Below are 18,557 nucleotides of genomic sequence, written 5' to 3'. Positions count from 1 at the left end.
TACGCTGATGATACTCAAATATACATCCATACCAAACAGGACACTCATGTGGCAGTGTCTATTCTATCTGATTGCATCTCTGACATAAAAACTTGGATGACTCTAAATTTCCTTCATCTTAACTGTGACAAAACTGAAGTCATGCTTATTGGCACCCCCCATCAACTTCGTAAAGCTAATCCTGTAAACTATCTGTAAATTGTTCTGTACTTGAGCTTCAGTCTAAATTGAAAAACCTTGGGGTGATATTCGACCCACATGTGCAGCATATTGTCAAAACATATTTTCATCTCAGAAATATCTCTAGACTACACCCTATGCTATCAGTAACTGTGGCTGAAAAGCTGATCAGCACATTTGTGTTCCCTCAAATTTACTACTGTAATGCTCTACTTGCTGGGGTAAACTGCAGTATGTCCAAAATTCAGCACCCAGAATCCTGACCAGGTCTAGAGCAAGTGATCACATTGCTCCTATCCTGGAAGCACTGGCTTCCTCTCAAATTCTGTGTGGACTTTAAAATTCTCATGCTCACCTATAAGGCTCTGCATGGCATGGCACCTCAGTACCTGTCTGAACTATAATCACCCTACTCCCCATCTCGCAACCTTTTCTCTTCTAATTCTGGCCTCCTAACTGTCCCCCAAGCTCATCTACATTGTATGGGAGACAGGGCCTTCTCTTGTAATGCCCCCGAGCTCTGGAACTCTCTGCCCAAGGATATCTGAGAGCCACCTTCTCTAAACTCCTTCAAATCCAGACTCAGAACCTTATTCTTTAGAAAAGCCTTTACTTAACTGGTTCCACGGTCTCCTCTGTATATTGTAATTGTGTTTTTATCTTGTGTATTCTTTTTATTTATTGTTGTTGTCATTCTGTAAAGTGCTTTGAGAAGCCACCTTTAAAGGCACTACATAAAATAAAGTTCATTATTATTATTATAAAAAAATATCTTTGTTGTTTATCAGCTTGAAAATATGAGAACCTAACCTTTCAGTGAGGTAAAATTATTCAAAGAAAATAAATCCTTATAAAAAATATAAACATTTTTCTCAAAAACACAGGTGTCACAATTATTGGCACCCTTAGAAATTCCTATGAACAAAATCTAATTGACATATATTCTCATTCATATTTGACCTTTTTTAAGCACACCTGAGACTTAAGGAACTCTTAAGTGGTCATCTATGACTTCCTATTTCACTGGAGTAAAAGCACAACATGACATGGAGGCCAAACACCCTTAGTCATCCATCAACATGGGGAAGATCAGAGAATACAAAAATAAAATGAGACAAAAGGTTGTTGACCTTCATAAATCAGGCAATGGCTATAAAAAAAATCTTCACACCTGAAAATAACCATCTCCACTATTAGGGCAATAATTAAGAAGTTTCAAACAACTGGAGCTGTTGTGAACCTGCCTGGAAGTGGACGCAAGTGTATTTTGCCCCCATGCACAGTAAGGAAGACGGTTCGAGAGGTAAAACTTTCTCCAAGGATTAAAGTTTGACAGTTGCAGGAGTTGGTTGCATCCTGGGGTCACCAAGTCTCCAGAACTACAATAAGACCCCATCTGGGTCGTGGTTGGATCTTCCAACATGACAATGGTCCAAAGCATACCTCCAAATCCACACAGAAATGGTTCACCAACCACAAAATCAAGCTTTTTCAGTGGCCATCCCAGTTCCCTTATGTAAAACCCATTGAATACCTGTGGGGTGAGCTTAAGAGGAGAGTCCACAAGCAAGGACCAAGGACTCTGAAGGATCTGGAGAGATTTTGTATGGAGGAATTGTCTCAGATCCCTTTATACAGTATGTGTTCTCCCACCTCATCCAGCATTATAAGAGAAGACTCAGTGCTGTTAGCTTGGCAAAGGAAGGGTACACAAAGTACTAAATGCAGGGGTGCCAATAATTGTGACACCTCTGTCTTTGAGAAAAATGTCGGTTTTATAAGGATTTTTTTTCTCAAAATAATTTTACCTAACTGAAAGATTAGATTTCTCTCATATTTTCAGTGTTAGATCAAGCTGATAAACAACAAAGACATTCTTTCATAGCCTTTTTTGCTCATCTTTACCAATAATTCTGGAGGGCACTGTACCTATTTAACTTAAGGATCGTTTGAACCATGAAGATATACAAAGCACAAGCAGAGTAAACATAATTGACTTCATTGATCAACAGGCCATTAGAAGTCAAAATGGCTAAAAGAGGATCAGCTCAAGATTTTTATTCCCCAAACTCATGAATAACACCCACAATTAAGACTTTTGTACAGTGGCACACATTTCAATGCTGGGTACACTGCTTGCATATACTTCAATATGTCAGAATATTGTGGTTACATTCTTCAATATTAAAAATATTTGTTATGAATAAAGCACAAAAAAGGCACTTTGGATCTTGAACTTTCTAACGATCAAAACTCTGCCAGGTAAATAACTTATTCATACTCATTCATCAGTATTAATACTAAGAGATATATCAGCAGGAAGTATGACTGAGCATCATTTAATACATTAATCTATAGAATGACAAGAAGATGCAAGAAATAGCAAAAATAAAATAGATTTTCTGGATTTACGTCTGCCAGGTTTTTAGACACCTGCTTAGAGAACTACAATTATCCGTTCAAAATTAAATAATTAGTGAGTAAGTTAAAAAACAATTACCAAGGAAATAAAACAGTAACACAGTAACACTCCAGTACCCTACATGGTTTTCTGCCCTGGCAGTCTGGCGCCATCTACAGATCTTTCAATTCACTTCATCAGCAAATTAGTTTCATGACTTCCTTTAGTATTCACTTTATAGAGTGCATTATAAATCCAGGGTTGTCTATCACATAAAGTATATTATGTCCCAGTGTACTAGCAAAAAGTTGCTGCTCTGAAAAGATTTTAGAGATAAATTCATTAAAAAATAATACTTAGACACATCTACTGTGTGCTTGATTCTGTAAATCTAAATTGTCTGGTATATAATAATAGAATAAGAGTGTGTATCAGATATCCTCTTAACAATACTTTGCAATCATACTTTGTAGCCTTGAGAAAATTACAGGGGACATTCTAGAAAAACTAGAAAATGTGTGGATGTATTTATGTAAATAGTAAATAGTAAATAGATAATGTTGTGAAAGTCCAAAAGGTATTTATAAAAAATAAATTCTTATGGAGTCCAATGAAACTTTTTGACACATGACATGCAGTAACAACAGAGATGTTTGCAGTATAAATGAGATTTTTCTGATGTCAGCTTGCTTTTTGAGGGCAATATCTTGGCACTCCATATACACAGAATGCTTCTCAACAATACTGATTTATTATATAATCTCTCTGATGAGCTGATGGTCTGTGCATGAGTAAATGTATGTGCCAGATAAACCTGCACTAGGAAAGGTATGTGAAGCAAATAACATGGTACATACAATATAAGGAGGTTTTGACCTATACAGACCGCTTAAATAGATAATAAAATTTGTATTGCACAAATATAAAAATATCAATATTTATATAACTTGGAAAATATTCACACATATCAAGTTCATAATAAATATGCTTAAATTTTAAAATACTGTATACACTGCCTATATAGGCCAAATATTGTATAGAATCCAGAGGATATTATACAAATATATGTAGTACAACAAAGGAAACAAGTGCATTTGTGTGTATTCTTCTTAATAAAACAATCAAACGATTCATTTCTAACTTCAACATCTAAATATGATATAAACTCATGACATACAATTTACTTATTTCCAATTTTGGTAAATTCCCCACACTAGGTCTTACAATAACATGCATACTGTAGTTATAATAATGTGTATCATGATACAGTTTGCAGTAGCATTTTCTGCAGTGCCTACTATTCTTGATCTTTTACAAAATGCTGCATTATTTACAGGTATTAGTGTATTGTCATATTAGTGTCAAACATAGCAGCAGTACAAAGACTATATACAGTATACTCAAAGTGCTATTCAATGTAGAGACAATAATCATAATATGAATGGCAATCAATAATGTTTTGCCGTTCAATTAGAGTTTGATTTTTTTTTTTGCTTTAATTTTGTCTACCCTTTTCCAAGTTTCAGACACATTTAGTACACCACAATAAGAAACAGGTGAGCTGAAGTGATCCAAATCACCGAAACTCGGCAAGACATGCTTGTTCACACTCCACTGAATCAGCTCAGAAAAAAAGGGCAACAGCTTATGGATAAGAATGCATAAGAATTCACAAAGCACTTCTAATATGAGTTTAAAATAAAATGCCTAAGGAAAAACAAAATTAGTTGTGTAAATGTCATCAAAATTTGATGTATAACTGAATTACAGATGTTTATGATAACGTAGAACACCCCTTGATATACTGTACCAATCCTTTTAAAAAAAGTGGTGGTTTGAAACATTTCTCCATTAATAAACAAACCAACAGCAACCAAACAGAGGATGTTGTTCACAGGAAAAGGGAAAGATTATTTATGTTTACAAGAGTACAAAAACACTCAAATAAATTATAGAAAATGCAGGAAGAAAAGAACATTTATAGGAAAAACTGTTGCAGTGATAATTACTAGATTGCAGACTAGACAATTACTGACTGCCTAATTAAACATTGATGTCTCAGAATCTTTGAATGCCGATTGATAGGACTCGATCTATGACTTTTTGAGATCTGATATACTTTATATCATGGAGAGCAGAGGTGCAAATGTATCCGGCATTTGGGAAAAAATACATCTGAATCGTCCTTCCCTGTCTGCTCATCCTGCAATCAGGTCCAATAAAGCCACATAAAAAGGATTGTCTGTTGCTGTGGTATGCAGGTTAGAAAGGAAACAGACAAGTCAGCCAGAAGAAAAGAGACAGTATGGAAGATGAGCAGGTTGAAAGGGACTGAGGAGATTTCAGTACCATCCATCCAGGACTGAAGATGATGAAAGCTAGAAAATGGTACTGAGTGAGAGAAGAGACTGTGCCAGCCCAACTAGAGACTCCCCAGCTGGAAGGGACATCTGGGCTATTGTTAAGCAGGGCTGGCTCTCTCTTTTCTCTCACTCAAACTCACTTCCCAGCTTTTCTGTCTTCATCTCCCCAGTGATGATGCAGAATGTTACATGCAGGTAGCAGAAACATAAACAGAGTGAAAACAGGAAACACTGAACTTAAAGAAGCTAAGAAAAGACCTACAGTATACTCCATGGTCATGTTAACAGATCATTTATATCTTCTAGACATTGTGAGGAAGAAAATCTGCAAACAGAAAGTTAAAATCAAAAGATCTAATAATAAAATAGTAAAATGCACTAGTAAAACTTACTTTAGAATATTGTATACAATTTTCTAAAGAAAAAAGATACTTCTGCTCTGGAACCAGTCCTGTATTTGCCACTATGTATGTGGCTCAAGGGAGTGCCCCATTCTAACAGACTAAATGAAGTAAAACTTTTTAGTCTTCTGCTAAGAAGACTTCAAAGGGATGTGATTCAAGTATTGGAAATATAAACCTCCACACAAACGAGAGGACACACAACAAGAAGACAGATTGGAAAGTATGAGGTACAGTAGTGCATTTTTAGCTGGAGACACATTTTTATACAATTGGTTGTCGGAGTCAGGAAATTCAGCCAAGATGTTAAATCTGATACCCTGGCTTCTTTCAAGAAACAACTAGATGATATCCAGATCACATAGATACTAGTAACCTAAAGATCTAGATGGTACACATAGTCTCTGAAAGGTTTGAACGTCATGTAAAAGGGATCACTGCAACACAGACACATACTGTAAACTTGTTTTGTAGTACCACAAAGAACATCTGTTATGTGTTGATATCATCTTTAAAAAATACAGAAAAAACAAATGTAGCAGTGATGAAAGTCAAGATAGAAATCATGGGCAATCTTGTAAGGTTTACGGGGTGGAAAATAAATGGGTTGAGCTTGGAAGAGCTGCATCGATCCCTGCAGTGACCCAAACCTAAATTGTTTACAATTACTCCAGTGAGCAACTGGTGTTAAGGGGTCTATAGGTCCAGACAGATGAATCTCTCACCAAAGTGTTTACCTGTAATAACAACTCCTTTTCCACTACCTCCTCAGTCTTTGTAATCAGTCGCTTCTGTAAAGTGTGAATCTTCTGGATCAGCTCGTAGGTGCTTGGGTCGCTTGCCTGAGGAAAGTCATTTAAAAGTGTTAATATAGCCAAGGGATAGAAAACCTAATCCCTAACCCTCTAAAGCGTTGACAGTAATTTGCAGTTCTTTAGTACACTAGCAGACCAACTACTGATGGCTCAAAAAGAGACTGCAAAGACAAAAAATAGGTCTGATTAATAAAACAGCTTATTATACTGGCATGTACCCAAGACATTATTATTACCCAGTTATTATTTCATTGTAGAGTTGCAACTCGCATACAAATCTTCTACACAAATTCAGCCTCCTTCGGTTAACAATTGTATTCTGTACTTTAGCAAATGGAGATTATATTGAATGTTTTGGAGGAGGACAAGCCCCAGTTCCTGCCAATCACTGTTCTGGTGTATAAGGGACTGGGACTCAAGATAACTACTACCCAGTATTTGTCGTACTAACACGCCTCCATCACCAATGTAGCAACCTCTTGGTTTATTGATGATGGGGATGTGGATTCCAACTTTCTCATCCATTTAGTCAGTTGCGTGATCCTCATAGCTAGTGGGTTAAAATCAAAATATCACTACTCTTTCCAAAACTGCATTATAAAGTGTTTTCTGTATCTGTATTTTTTATGTCTTTGTATTGAGTTGATTGATATTTTTCTGTATAAAAATAAACTATTGAAGGACACAGGTAAGATTTCTAAAATATTATTTCAACAATTGTTTTCCTTAAGAACGGCGATTTTTCAGTGTCCAAATCTCCAGACAGGTACATAAACTTTACAAAACATACTTCTAACTTTCTCCATCGATGGACATTCATAGGGTTTTCCAGTTCTTCCTCTAAAGCCCTGCACCTGGTCCGTTCTTTCAGGAGTTCCCTTTGCATGTGATAAACCTCTCGTCTGTAACAAAACCATCCAAATTAAAGAGAGAAAAGACAAAGTCCTGTAAATAGCACTGTGACATTTAGAAAATCATTGACAGCTTAATTTTACCTTGTGCTGTTTAAAAGCTATTTTGTATTTTTATGTTTCCCTTTACATTGAACCATTTTTTATATAAATTCAGACGTGCTATCTGTTTTTATGGATTATATGAAAACAGTTATGACTCACAGGGTACAACAGTAACAATATCTCAGTTACAGCATTCAAAATATCCCCCATTAAAAAAAAACAGTTAATCTGAATTCTTCTGTTCTGGTACAGTATGTCACTTGAAACTAGTTGCTCTGAACTTGTTGATAGATTGATCTTTTCTAGTCCAAAGGAAAACACTGTCATTTAAACTCAGATTGCAGGGGGAAAAAATGCTTCCATCTTTGGGTTTAAATGAAATGTGAAACAGTGAGTAAGTCAAAGAAATACTGTAACAGTGAAAGTAGAAACAAAATATCTTTTTAAAATATGTTTTCTGCAAGTTACCCATCAACGTTTGATAGAATACTAGATGATACTTTGACAGACTATCCAATAGGTTGGTTTGACCTGCTACTTTGCAGACTTGATTCTAAAATAAACAACTTTAAAGCTCTTATTAACATCATGACTTAGCAATGCTTGGAAAAGCACAGAACACGATGCTTTTCAAAAACTAGCTTGAAACGTGCAAACACATTTACCCCATAAAAGCAGAATGAAAGCAGAAAACAAACTGGAGAACCAAACAAGAGAAAGAACTGGTTTATGATTCACTACAAGGTCTCCTAAATGAAGTGAATACAGTAGCTAAATATCATTTAAAAGCTACCTTGCAAATATTATCTTTTTCCAAAGTTATCTTTAAGTTGTTGTATGGTTGCAGTCATCTTTTTAATACTTAATAATTTTACCACTTAATAAATAGGAAAATATAACAAAATTGGAGGAACATAATTCTTTAGGTTCAGTGTACGATTTTTTTTACATTCTTGTCCTTGGTTCAAAACAAAGAATAGAATCAATGGTTATGGTACATGGCTACTTAAACGGTTACTATAAAAATATGAAATATACAATATTAATACACCTAAGTATAGTCTTGCTATATGCATAAACAACACAACTTATTCTGACACAGTAAGAGCTGTCTGTAATGATGTGAAGCATCACAAAAATACTATATTCTGTATACTATATTCTGCAAGTCACATGACTTTACGTCCATAAAATACTTCTATCATGAAATTGTGAAATTGCACCTGTAGAGGGGTCTTAGTAAATATCCACTAAACACATCTGTTATGCAACACACAACAGTAGTTTTAATATATCTTAATCTTAATATCTTTATGAAAAGATTACATTTCATATGTGTCAGCAATAATTCCTTGATGGTTTAAGACCAATGTCAAAATGCAGATGTTATTGTTCATTAAATTGAAAATACATTTTTAAAATATACTAACTGGTGTTATAGTTAAACTTGTGCAGATGCATATAATAAATTATTTTGTTTACAATGAAATCTCGTCTGCTAAAACCTTTGTCATGTAACACGCTAGTATCACCTGCACTCGTCTTGAAAAGGTCCATCATTTTCTCACACTTAAAAGAGCATAAAATATCACCTGGGCATGTGGAATCATGGTATTATTTCAGTGTAAGGTTGTTTGGTTCAAGGTTTAGCAAGGTTCTATAAAAACCGTCACCTCATTGGTGATGATTGCATTCCTTTTCAGGAACTAAGGTTGTGAAAATAACCCATCATATGTACTGTATATAGTGACATCAATAATTAACCATCAGCAAGCAATGCAAACACTAATCACATTCATTTTATATAAAAATATAGTGTAAAACCTACTGATACTGTTTTTGTATCTCCTGTATATAAATTTACAGTATGTAAAGCTAATAGTTCTAATGTTTCTTTGAATTCTGCTAGTTAAATACCAAACCTACAGCTTACCAAAATGGTTAACACAGTGCTGTCAAAATGTTTGATATTTGATGTGAATTTCATTTGCTTATACTCTTTTTTAAAGACAGACTTAAACAGACAACAGTTCTCTAACACACTATTCTATTAAACAAAGGAAAAATGTTTCTTAAATGAAAATCTCTTAGAAGTTTCCACCTGTACAGATTTTTTATTAGCTTTTTTCTTTTAAAGGTTTATGCATTAAAATTCAGTGGCAGTAAAGAAGCCAATGCAAGCAAGGATTGATTCATTCATGATGGCAGGGTTGATATCCCTGCCTTAAAGTTTAATCAACACCTTCAGCCAGCCCAGACAAGATCAGCTCATTCAGCCTTTTCAATTTCCATGCTTCTGCTCTGGTTTTGTGTGCTGCTAAAACACTGCCATTTTTAAAATTGTCCCAAACCTTTCTGAACTTCCACAACCAGAGAAAAAAACACCCAACTGCCAGTTCTTATATAGTCCCTTGTTACAGAAAGGAAAACATCAATTAGATCCATGTGAAGGCTTTTAAAACCCTAGCAGAGCAAATAAAATGAGATTTAAATTATATCAGAATGCTGGAACTTGGTCAGGGAAAAATTAAAGAAAAATCCACGTTTCTCAGACAGAGGCTTAGAATACAAGCAATACAAATCCTGAAAATTGACATCAGCAGGGTGAAAGTTTTCTGTACTTTGAAGATCAAACATCAGAATGTGTCGAAATAATATGTCTACTAAAAAGCAGATGGAAGGAAGCTTCAAAAAGAGTGCAGTGTTAGTAAACCAATGCAAATCAAGGAGAGTAAGAAAGTAATCCATAAATTGTGAAATAAATTCTGACCACAGTCATACTACTGATAATACAGACTAAACAGAGATTTACCTATCTTTCACAAAACATTTCAATGCTTCCAAGACACAGATAACTTGCAGGTACTTAATAAGCAGCTATTCAAAATGACATACTGTATATACTGTACATTCTGTGTGGCCCAACTCTGATTGCTAGAGGACAATATAATACATACAGTACTGTAGTATAAACAGTAGTAATAGCGATATATCAGGAAGCTAACTAATACTTATTAAAGCCATTTTAAAATTACTGTAATTTAAAATTACTGTGCTAGGAAGCATAGGAAACAGTTTTAGAAACTGCAAAAGCAGCTTTCAATCACCAGCGCAGGCTTGTATTAACATACCATTTTTGAACAAAAGTACAGTATAAACAGCATAGTCTAAAACTGTAGTAGAAGGGCATTTGAAAACACTCACTTATTTGAAGATGTTTAGGCAAGGTTTTATGCGGTTTGCAAAGAATGGAAAAATGGCTTTAGGGCTTTTACTTAAAAATGTGCATTTGGATGAGACAGATGAACAAAGATTGTTGAGAAATATTTGCACCACTTTAAAAATCCCCATAAGATACTGAAGACAAAAATGATAAAGTGCTTGATAAGTCCAATTGTGTGCATGTGTCTTGCCTGTGGTAAAAATTAGATGATGTATCTCAAAGGTAAGCAAAAAATACATACATAACGCCATGAAACTTAGAATAAACCGAAAAAATATCGACTTTCATATTGCTGTATTACCCATACCCAATTTACTTAAGGTCACACCATCCTGCGCAACATTAAAATTAATAAGATTATCAAGTACTTGGTATTTCAATTCCAAAATGTATGTCAGAGGCCACCATAAATATTTAATTTCAGTTGTGATTCATTAAAAATCCTCAGATTTACCTTTTCAGGACTAACTTCAAATACATTTTGAGAAATTCAGTCACTCCAGATTGTTTTACGACTTAAAATATAATGACTATTTGTAATGAACTGTGTTTGTTTTTTCTGTTTTGTTTGATCAAAGTTTTGGTTTATGAGTCTGTAATTAGACAAAATGAACATTAACTTGAATGGTTTTAAAACATACATATATCAGCTGTTTATAAAAACAGGTTTTTAAATTTGTAACACAATCTTTAGCTTTGTTCACTCAAACCAAGCCATGTCTGTTACACCAGGGTGGGAGGTCGCTGCCTTCGGTTGTCACAGGAGCCCACAACATTCCCAAGAGTGTCCGCATTCATTCCTATGTCATCCGAACACGATCAGGTAATCTATCAGTGTCCCATCATCCAATTATTCTTCTATTTTAATTCTCCCTATTTAAAACCTGTTATGCCACTGGAACTGTGCTCTGACACTGAGCTACCCCCAGCAGCAATATAGCTCTCTCTGAGATCAAAGAGATGCTGCAGCCCGAAACTTGAACCCTGAAAACCTGAAACTTGCAAACCTGAACCGTGTTGATTCAGCGGTGTCAATCTATATTGTTCACCATTTAAACACTCTGACTCCCGTCCACCATTGTTCATCGCCATCTCTGTTTCCTTTCCATTTGTCTCTGACAAGTCTGAGCTCCTATAACTTTGCTTTTCTCCTCCAGCAACTGAAAATGACCCAGTGCCTGCCTTTGGGTTCCTGCCTGCCAGTTACTTGTGGCTGCCAGCTTCAGCCAGCCGCAGGTTAACAATATCCCTGACAAATATTAAATGTTCACAAATGTAAAAAGGTAATGAACATTACATAAAAATGAAGTACTGTAGTTCAGGTGGGTAGCTGCGTCAGCATGCATAGGCTGCAAAGGAACAAATAATAGGTTTATTCCATGCTGAAAAAAAGAAGAAAGAAAACACAACGTTTGGGCCGTGGAGCCTTCCCCTCATGGCCGAAATGTTGTTTTCTTTCTTCTTTTTTTCAGCATGGAATAAACCTATTACTTGCTCCATTACATAAAAATTACATATTCACAATCAATGCAACTTAAAAAAAAACGACATGACTTTTTACAAATTATGTAGATCTAACTTTTTGTAAAATATTTTATCTGTTCTGAAAACCTCATGAAGCCATGTATATTCCTGTACATTAGTGTCCAAAATCACAGACTGTAGAACCAGGTATATGGACAATATACAAGTAATGTTGTTTAACTAGGATTGTTACCAAGAGCTGTAGGGAGATCTAAATTTTAAAAAGCAATGTTACTAAAACTATTTTATTGCCACTTTAATTCTGGATAACTTTCTATAGAGATTATACCAAAATCTATTACAGCGTAATTCCATTGCCTTCTTATCTTGAAGCATAATTTCCTTAATGTTAAATTTAAAAAAAATGACCAAACTTGCTCAAAACTTCCATTTTAAATTCATCTTTCTGTATTTTTCAATTTCATGCTCCCCATTTTAATTTGCAGGGTTACACCAGAATATGAACTTATCACATAACATTTTAACAAGATTAAATTCAGACCATAAATTTAGTTCCCAATCGTAAAATCTGCATGATATCAAAAAAGCCTCAGTGGCTGAGTTTTCATTTGATGTGATAACCATTTTTTTCTGTATGTGTAAAGCAGAGATTGATATGGACTTCACTTTTGCTCAATGCATATTTACCTAGGAGACTATTTTGTATCTCCTAGAAATATCATTTGAAATAATCTGTAACAAAAAGGTCAACCAATTAAATTTGAAATGCAAAGTTCATGCTAATTCTCCTTTTAAGGGAAGGGAAAAATGATTTCTGCAGTTTGTGTATCAAAGGAAGAAGAGAATGTGCTTTTGCTTTGACATGTCTGCTTTTAACAAATATCTATGAACACATTAACCAAATATAATGCAGCATTTTAATGGCATACCCAATCTATCATGTGCTAAAACTAATGCAAAAGTAGGTCATTGTGGCTTAGATTTAAGACTCTGAGCAAAAGGAATATGCTAATTTATATCAGAACTGAATAATTGGTTATGTAGAAAAGAGTATTTTTTTTAAATAAAAAGCAGTGTGACTGAAGTACACAGACATATTCTTCATGCCCTCTTCCCTCATGTGTGCTTTATTTCCCTCACAGCACAATGATGCTGCTTTGGTTTTTTGCTCAACCAGACTATTTTTTGGTAATTCTGTAGGAAAGACAGGAAAACTGCATACATTTAACTGTTGTTAAATCCAGGATTTACAGGTACAAGAAATGTGTTAAATGTGCTAAACTGCCAATTTTGTTGATTTAGTTATTCTGTAGCACGCACTAATAAAAATCAAAAAGCCTTTTGTTAAGATGGAAAATTAAATTTAGTTTTAAAAAAAGCATTTTGATAGATTAACAATGCTACCAGTTTCACCTTGAGAACATTTTCTGTACATTTATATCAGTAAAGACACTTGTATTCAGGTTTTTTTTCATTGTGTTAGCAGTGAACTAAGAAAATACACAGTGCCCAAGCCACAACATTAAGTCTCCAGTGAGACTTCACTACTCTCTAAAATGAGTCATTCCAGGATAGTGCTGTACAACATCTATTAGTTAAAGCACAGTTGAGCTGCTGGCTAAAAATACCCTATACTGGAAGAGTAGGGTTGGTGACCTTTAGTAATTGCTTCAACTTATTGGACAGATACCTGCTAAGAAAAGCCTTGACCACACAGACAAACTTTACCATAAAATTCCAAATTAGAGAGAAAATCTGAATGGGTCCCAGGCAAAATAGTACCATACATTTTGGATTATGAGAACCAAATGTTTTGTGTATTTTTTTCAAATTAATATTTTGGTAATTATCTGAACAACAGCAGTTATAAAATAGTGTTCTCCAAATGTATCATTCTGCTGCTGCCACCATCACCAATAAAGATGAGTGAGCCACCTAATTTACAGAAGTTTACAGAAACATTTTGTCTGCTGAAGTAGATGAAAATATTTATTTACTTATTGAATGGCACTTCACCATGTAGCATGACAATAACCCAAAATGTAAGTCTAATGAAAGTGAACAGCTCATCAGACGAAAACTGAAAATCTTAGAAAATAAATCTCCAGATTTAAATTTCATTGATCATGCATTTTACTTGTTAAATAAAAACATAAAGGCAGGAAACAATATGAATAGGGAAGTATTCAAAGTGACTTTAGAAAATAATCTCAAAGAATTAAAAAATTCTTTATGAGTTCAATGGGTCACAAACTTCATTTATATCCTCAAAGCAAAACTGTAAAACAGAGACTAATACTAATAATAATTAGCTGCAGTTATTTCAAGTACACAGACTAGAAAGCCAAAAGGAAAACATAATGTTACCAATGTTTTTTTCCATTCTCAATATCAGGTGCTTATAGAATGGTAATTCATTTACATTTATAAAAGATTTTTAACAAAGAAATTGAGTAGAAAAAAATAATATGCTCTAATCTCTTCTATGCAGAATGAAAAACTGGACATTTTCTTATATGTTTTATATGTCTATATAATCTATTATATGATTATGCTCTATTTGTGTTCTATGCACAAAACTATTGCTCAAGGTAGTAGTGTTGACTCTGGTCTAGGGTTACCCTAAAATAATTAAGAATGAACAAATATCATTTGCAGATAGTACTATATGTGGGTCACATTTGGTGCATTGTTGCTCAGTAAGACAGATGGCTTATGAAAATATGAAATCTTTAGAGTTGGAACAATCAATGTAAAATTTGAAAATTGTATGAGGGATGAAGAGCTGTTACCTAAGATCTTCCACGTTGGCTACAGTCTTGGCCAAGATGCCCTTCTCACGTCTCAGCTTCTTAATCTCCATCTTGAGTAGCCGGATGTCTTCAACCCTTTGGTTATACTGGATCTCTCCCTTGTTCAGCATTGACTGCTGGATCTTAATCTTCTCATACAGGAGTGCCAGTTCATCATTGCGCCGCACTAGCTGCGTGCCCAGAATATCACGCTCGCTGATTACCTAAACAAAAAAGAGTGTTCCACACTTCTGAAACCTGCTTTGCCCTTTAAAATATAATGTGACAACATAAACCAGCTCTGCTTCAGTATTACATACAGTAGTTACCACTTTAATATTATAAATCACTATTCTCATGGTGCACCTTATGAATTGACCTAGAATTATTTTTGGTACCTATTTTCAGCTCTCTGGAGATCTGAGAAAATGTGTAGTAAAATTACAAACATTTTTAATTTCTATGGTGACTTTACTGTATATGTTTTAAATCTAACATTACAATACATTGTGGCCGTTCAACACTATGAGAAAAGTCAAGAAATATGCCATTAAGAAGAATGCAGGAACAAAACAAATGCATGAGAAATTAAAAACTTTGACACATTATGAAAGAAAACTGATGTTTGACTAAAACAAAGCGTTACTAAGTGAACAGAAAGGTGCTCTACTCCATTTTAGCACAGAGTACAGCTGTAAACCACTGAAGGATCACTTCATCTTATCAAATCCTGGATGTCGAGCACATTTTAAAAAAGACCACTTCAATTGTTTTTGTACCATTTAAGAGGCCAGTAGCTTCTGCTTCAACTACAGACAGGCTTGCCCTATGGGTTTAATGAACCTGGATTCCGACCAAGCTGTGCCCTTTTATCCTACTGCCAACAATGAGCTCATTGAAGCAGGAACCCTTTCCCTACCTGATCCAATTCCTTCTTCTGTCGGAGCCTTTCAGCATCAGCATCAGCTATGATCTTGAGCAGCTTTCTCTCTTCTGCCTCCTGATTGTCAATGAACTGCTTTGTCTCCTGAGCCTGCTGTTTCATCTTTTGCAGTTCAGCCTGTGGAAAGGGAGCATGTTTTGGTCTGCGTGTGCAAGTATAGTGAAAAAGGACTGCATTTGTTTTTTTTGCATCTTGACATTGCTGATAGACAAACCTCTTTTGGTATGAGTAAATAGTAACAGAGAACATCATTTGGCATTCCTTGTTCATTCTCTTGACCTCCTCTTATTTGAGAAGATTTGTTTAAAAGCTTGGTGAAAAGTGTCAAACTGATAAGAGACAGAGGCTAAAGTTCTTAATCTATACACAGGTCAGGTACAGGCGAGCTGGCTTCACTCCCAGAATACCCCAGAATGCTAAACCTTTGTAAGTTTGTTGACATTTTAGCAAAATGAACTCATGAATTCATTAGTTCATAAATAGTAGGTTTATGCACAAAGCGTAGGACCTTCATTTAATGGTAATGGGTGCATTTAGTGAAGAGTATAATGTACAGTAAATATGCTAGTATTTCCCATAGGTCTTCATTACTAAGCAGAACTATTTATAACTGCTGTTTAATTTTGTTATAAAAATATAACAGAAACTTGGCTCAACAGTGTGCTTTGTCATGCTAATGGTACGCTGGAAACCCATAAGCCTTCATTCAATTCACTATTCAGATGCTGTATTAAAGGTTGAAAGAGAATTTGTATGAAATTCCACATTTTCTCATCTCCCAGCAAGGAGGCAGCCAACAAACAGCCAAAAGGCAACCTTCTGCAACTGTTAGTCTCTAACTCCGATCCCTTAATGTCAAGGATTGTTTACAATAGTGCTGCATTTGTTTTAAGAAAGTTTTTATTAATTCAATAACAAACCTTTGGAGACAGGAGACGAAGCATGTAATAAGATTTCTTCAGAATCAATGCGGGCTTGTTACTGCCTAATAATCAGCCAAACCTCTATTGTAAGAGCCCATAGGAACCAATTGCTATAGTTCTTACTATCCATGACCATGTTTTGTATGATTGGAGGTTTTATACCATTCATTAAAATGCTAATCAGTCCTTGGGAAACCAAGTAATTGTTTTCTTCTACAGAACGGAAGGGGTGGGAAAGGAGTGGAAAGGAGAAGGCGGTTCTAAGCAGTTTGTGAATAAATGGATGTTATTTCTACATATTCTACAAGCATCTACATCATACTACACAAAACACAAAAAGAAAACAAACAGGGCCGGGAAAAATTACATACAAAAAGGGGTTGGCCTAATAATTAAAACAAACAAATTGAATTGAGGTTTTAAAATACACTGTACTGTACATTATGTTATCTCATCTCACAACGTAAATTTCATTCAGAATATAACACTAGCATTTTAATTTTCAGAAGTATTGACTTAATATTGCAGAGAAAGCTGAGTAAAAAAATACATATGAAAGATTTACTTCTGTACACAGCAAATAATTGTTTTCCTATCAAGAAAAAAAGATGCCATTCAGCCCACAGAGTTTTTATTCAACCCTGTGGATAGTCATGAGCAAAGGTAAAAGTGTGACCTTAGCGTTTACTTTAAGTATATACTGTATTCTAAAAAGACACTGCTGTCACTTCTGTCCCTTACTCATGCATTAGTTACATGTAAATAAATGTAATTTATACATATAAAATATATATAGTACTCTCTTAAAATGAAAGTTTGTGATATTTGAAAGTATTCTGCTGTAACATGTTTGATATTATGCTGCTCCATAAAAATGTATTTCCTACAGTTTTTTGTTTAATATGTCAGCCTACAAATCAGAAGCATAGAAGAAGAATAGAAGTATTACTTTTTGCACATTCAAGAACCAGCTTACATTATACTATACATCTTAAATTATTTTTGTGATTAGAACAAATGTTTTGTTTTCCCCAGTATATTCAGTTTCACATTTTCAGTTTTTTACAAGAAGAATAGGCACAAAATTATGCACAAAGCTGGTAAAGACTTATACAAGAAGACTCATGAATGTAATATGTGCCAAAGGTGCCTCTACCAAATATTGACTCAAGGGAGGCAAATTCATAAGCAAACAGTTTTTTTCTGTTTTATATTTTTAATTCCTTAAAGAGGATCAGCAAAATGTTGTTTTCAATTTTACATTAGAGAGTGTTTTGTATCAATGACAAAAAATTAAATGCATTATGATTCTAATTGTCATGGGAGCCAGTTCTGGCTCCTGTGGAGTGCGTTGTTGAAGACTCTATGCAGGACGGTATAATCTGGAAAAGGACATCGGGGAAGATACAGCAGGCTTAGGACGGGTTGACAGACAGGGGGTGGTGACTGTAGTGATCAGGTGCACGGGGGGAAATGCAGAAGCAACCAAGTCCAGGGAAGTCCAAAATGGGAAGTCGGGGTGCAGTCCGTAATCCAAAGGCTGGGAGATCCATCCAAGATAAATACACTTAAAATCCCCGGGAAGTGGAACCCAGACCAGGAACACAAAGAACTAAAAGCATAACGGGACCAGGCGCTCCAAGCCCCGGACCCAGATGGTCAGAATGCTAGAGAATATGGCCTGCACTCAGGCTACCCGCGAGCCCGGGGAATAGGCAAGCCTTGTGGCGTCCATCTTCCAATACTGGGCCAGGAACTGCAGAGACGCTAGGCTTTTAACCAAAGTACAAACAAGACACACCACTAAATAATAAAAACTAATCATAACAGAAAAGGGAAGGAGTGTCCTCTAGAGGAGGGATGTGGAACGTAACAGCAATAAAATGTGAAAAAGTCCAAGGGGGTGAATACTTTTGATAGCCACTGTAAGACTCAGAAGCCACTCTGTCCTGCAAAGGAAGCTATAGTCTCACAATGAAAGAATAATTGTATCATATACTGTATTTCTTCAGTTTCTATGACACCTACTGAATAAAAGAGCTGAATGCAGAATCATCTAATCAGTTTCATACTGT

At 35.1% G+C, this 18,557-nt stretch overlaps 1 protein-coding gene across 1 annotated transcript in view; it reads right to left on the bottom strand.

The window, feature by feature from the left end:
- cfap58 (cilia and flagella associated protein 58) overlaps positions 1-18,557 on the bottom strand; it is a 66,281-nt gene that overhangs the window by 20,863 nt on the left and 26,861 nt on the right. The window contains exons 12-15 of the mRNA XM_088635724.1: positions 15,536-15,676; positions 14,617-14,840; positions 6,951-7,062; positions 6,083-6,187 (exon numbers count right to left, since the gene is read on the bottom strand). Coding sequence (XP_088491850.1) covers positions 6,083-6,187; positions 6,951-7,062; positions 14,617-14,840; positions 15,536-15,676 — 582 coding nt within the window. The remainder of the gene's footprint in view (positions 1-6,082; positions 6,188-6,950; positions 7,063-14,616; positions 14,841-15,535; positions 15,677-18,557) is intronic.

This window comes from Lepisosteus platostomus, chromosome 6, assembly GCF_059453375.1.
Source record: "Lepisosteus platostomus isolate fLepPlt1 chromosome 6, fLepPlt1.hap1, whole genome shotgun sequence".
Lineage (NCBI taxonomy): Eukaryota > Metazoa > Chordata > Actinopteri > Semionotiformes > Lepisosteidae > Lepisosteus > Lepisosteus platostomus.
This window is presented reverse-complemented; position numbering and strand designations above follow the sequence as displayed.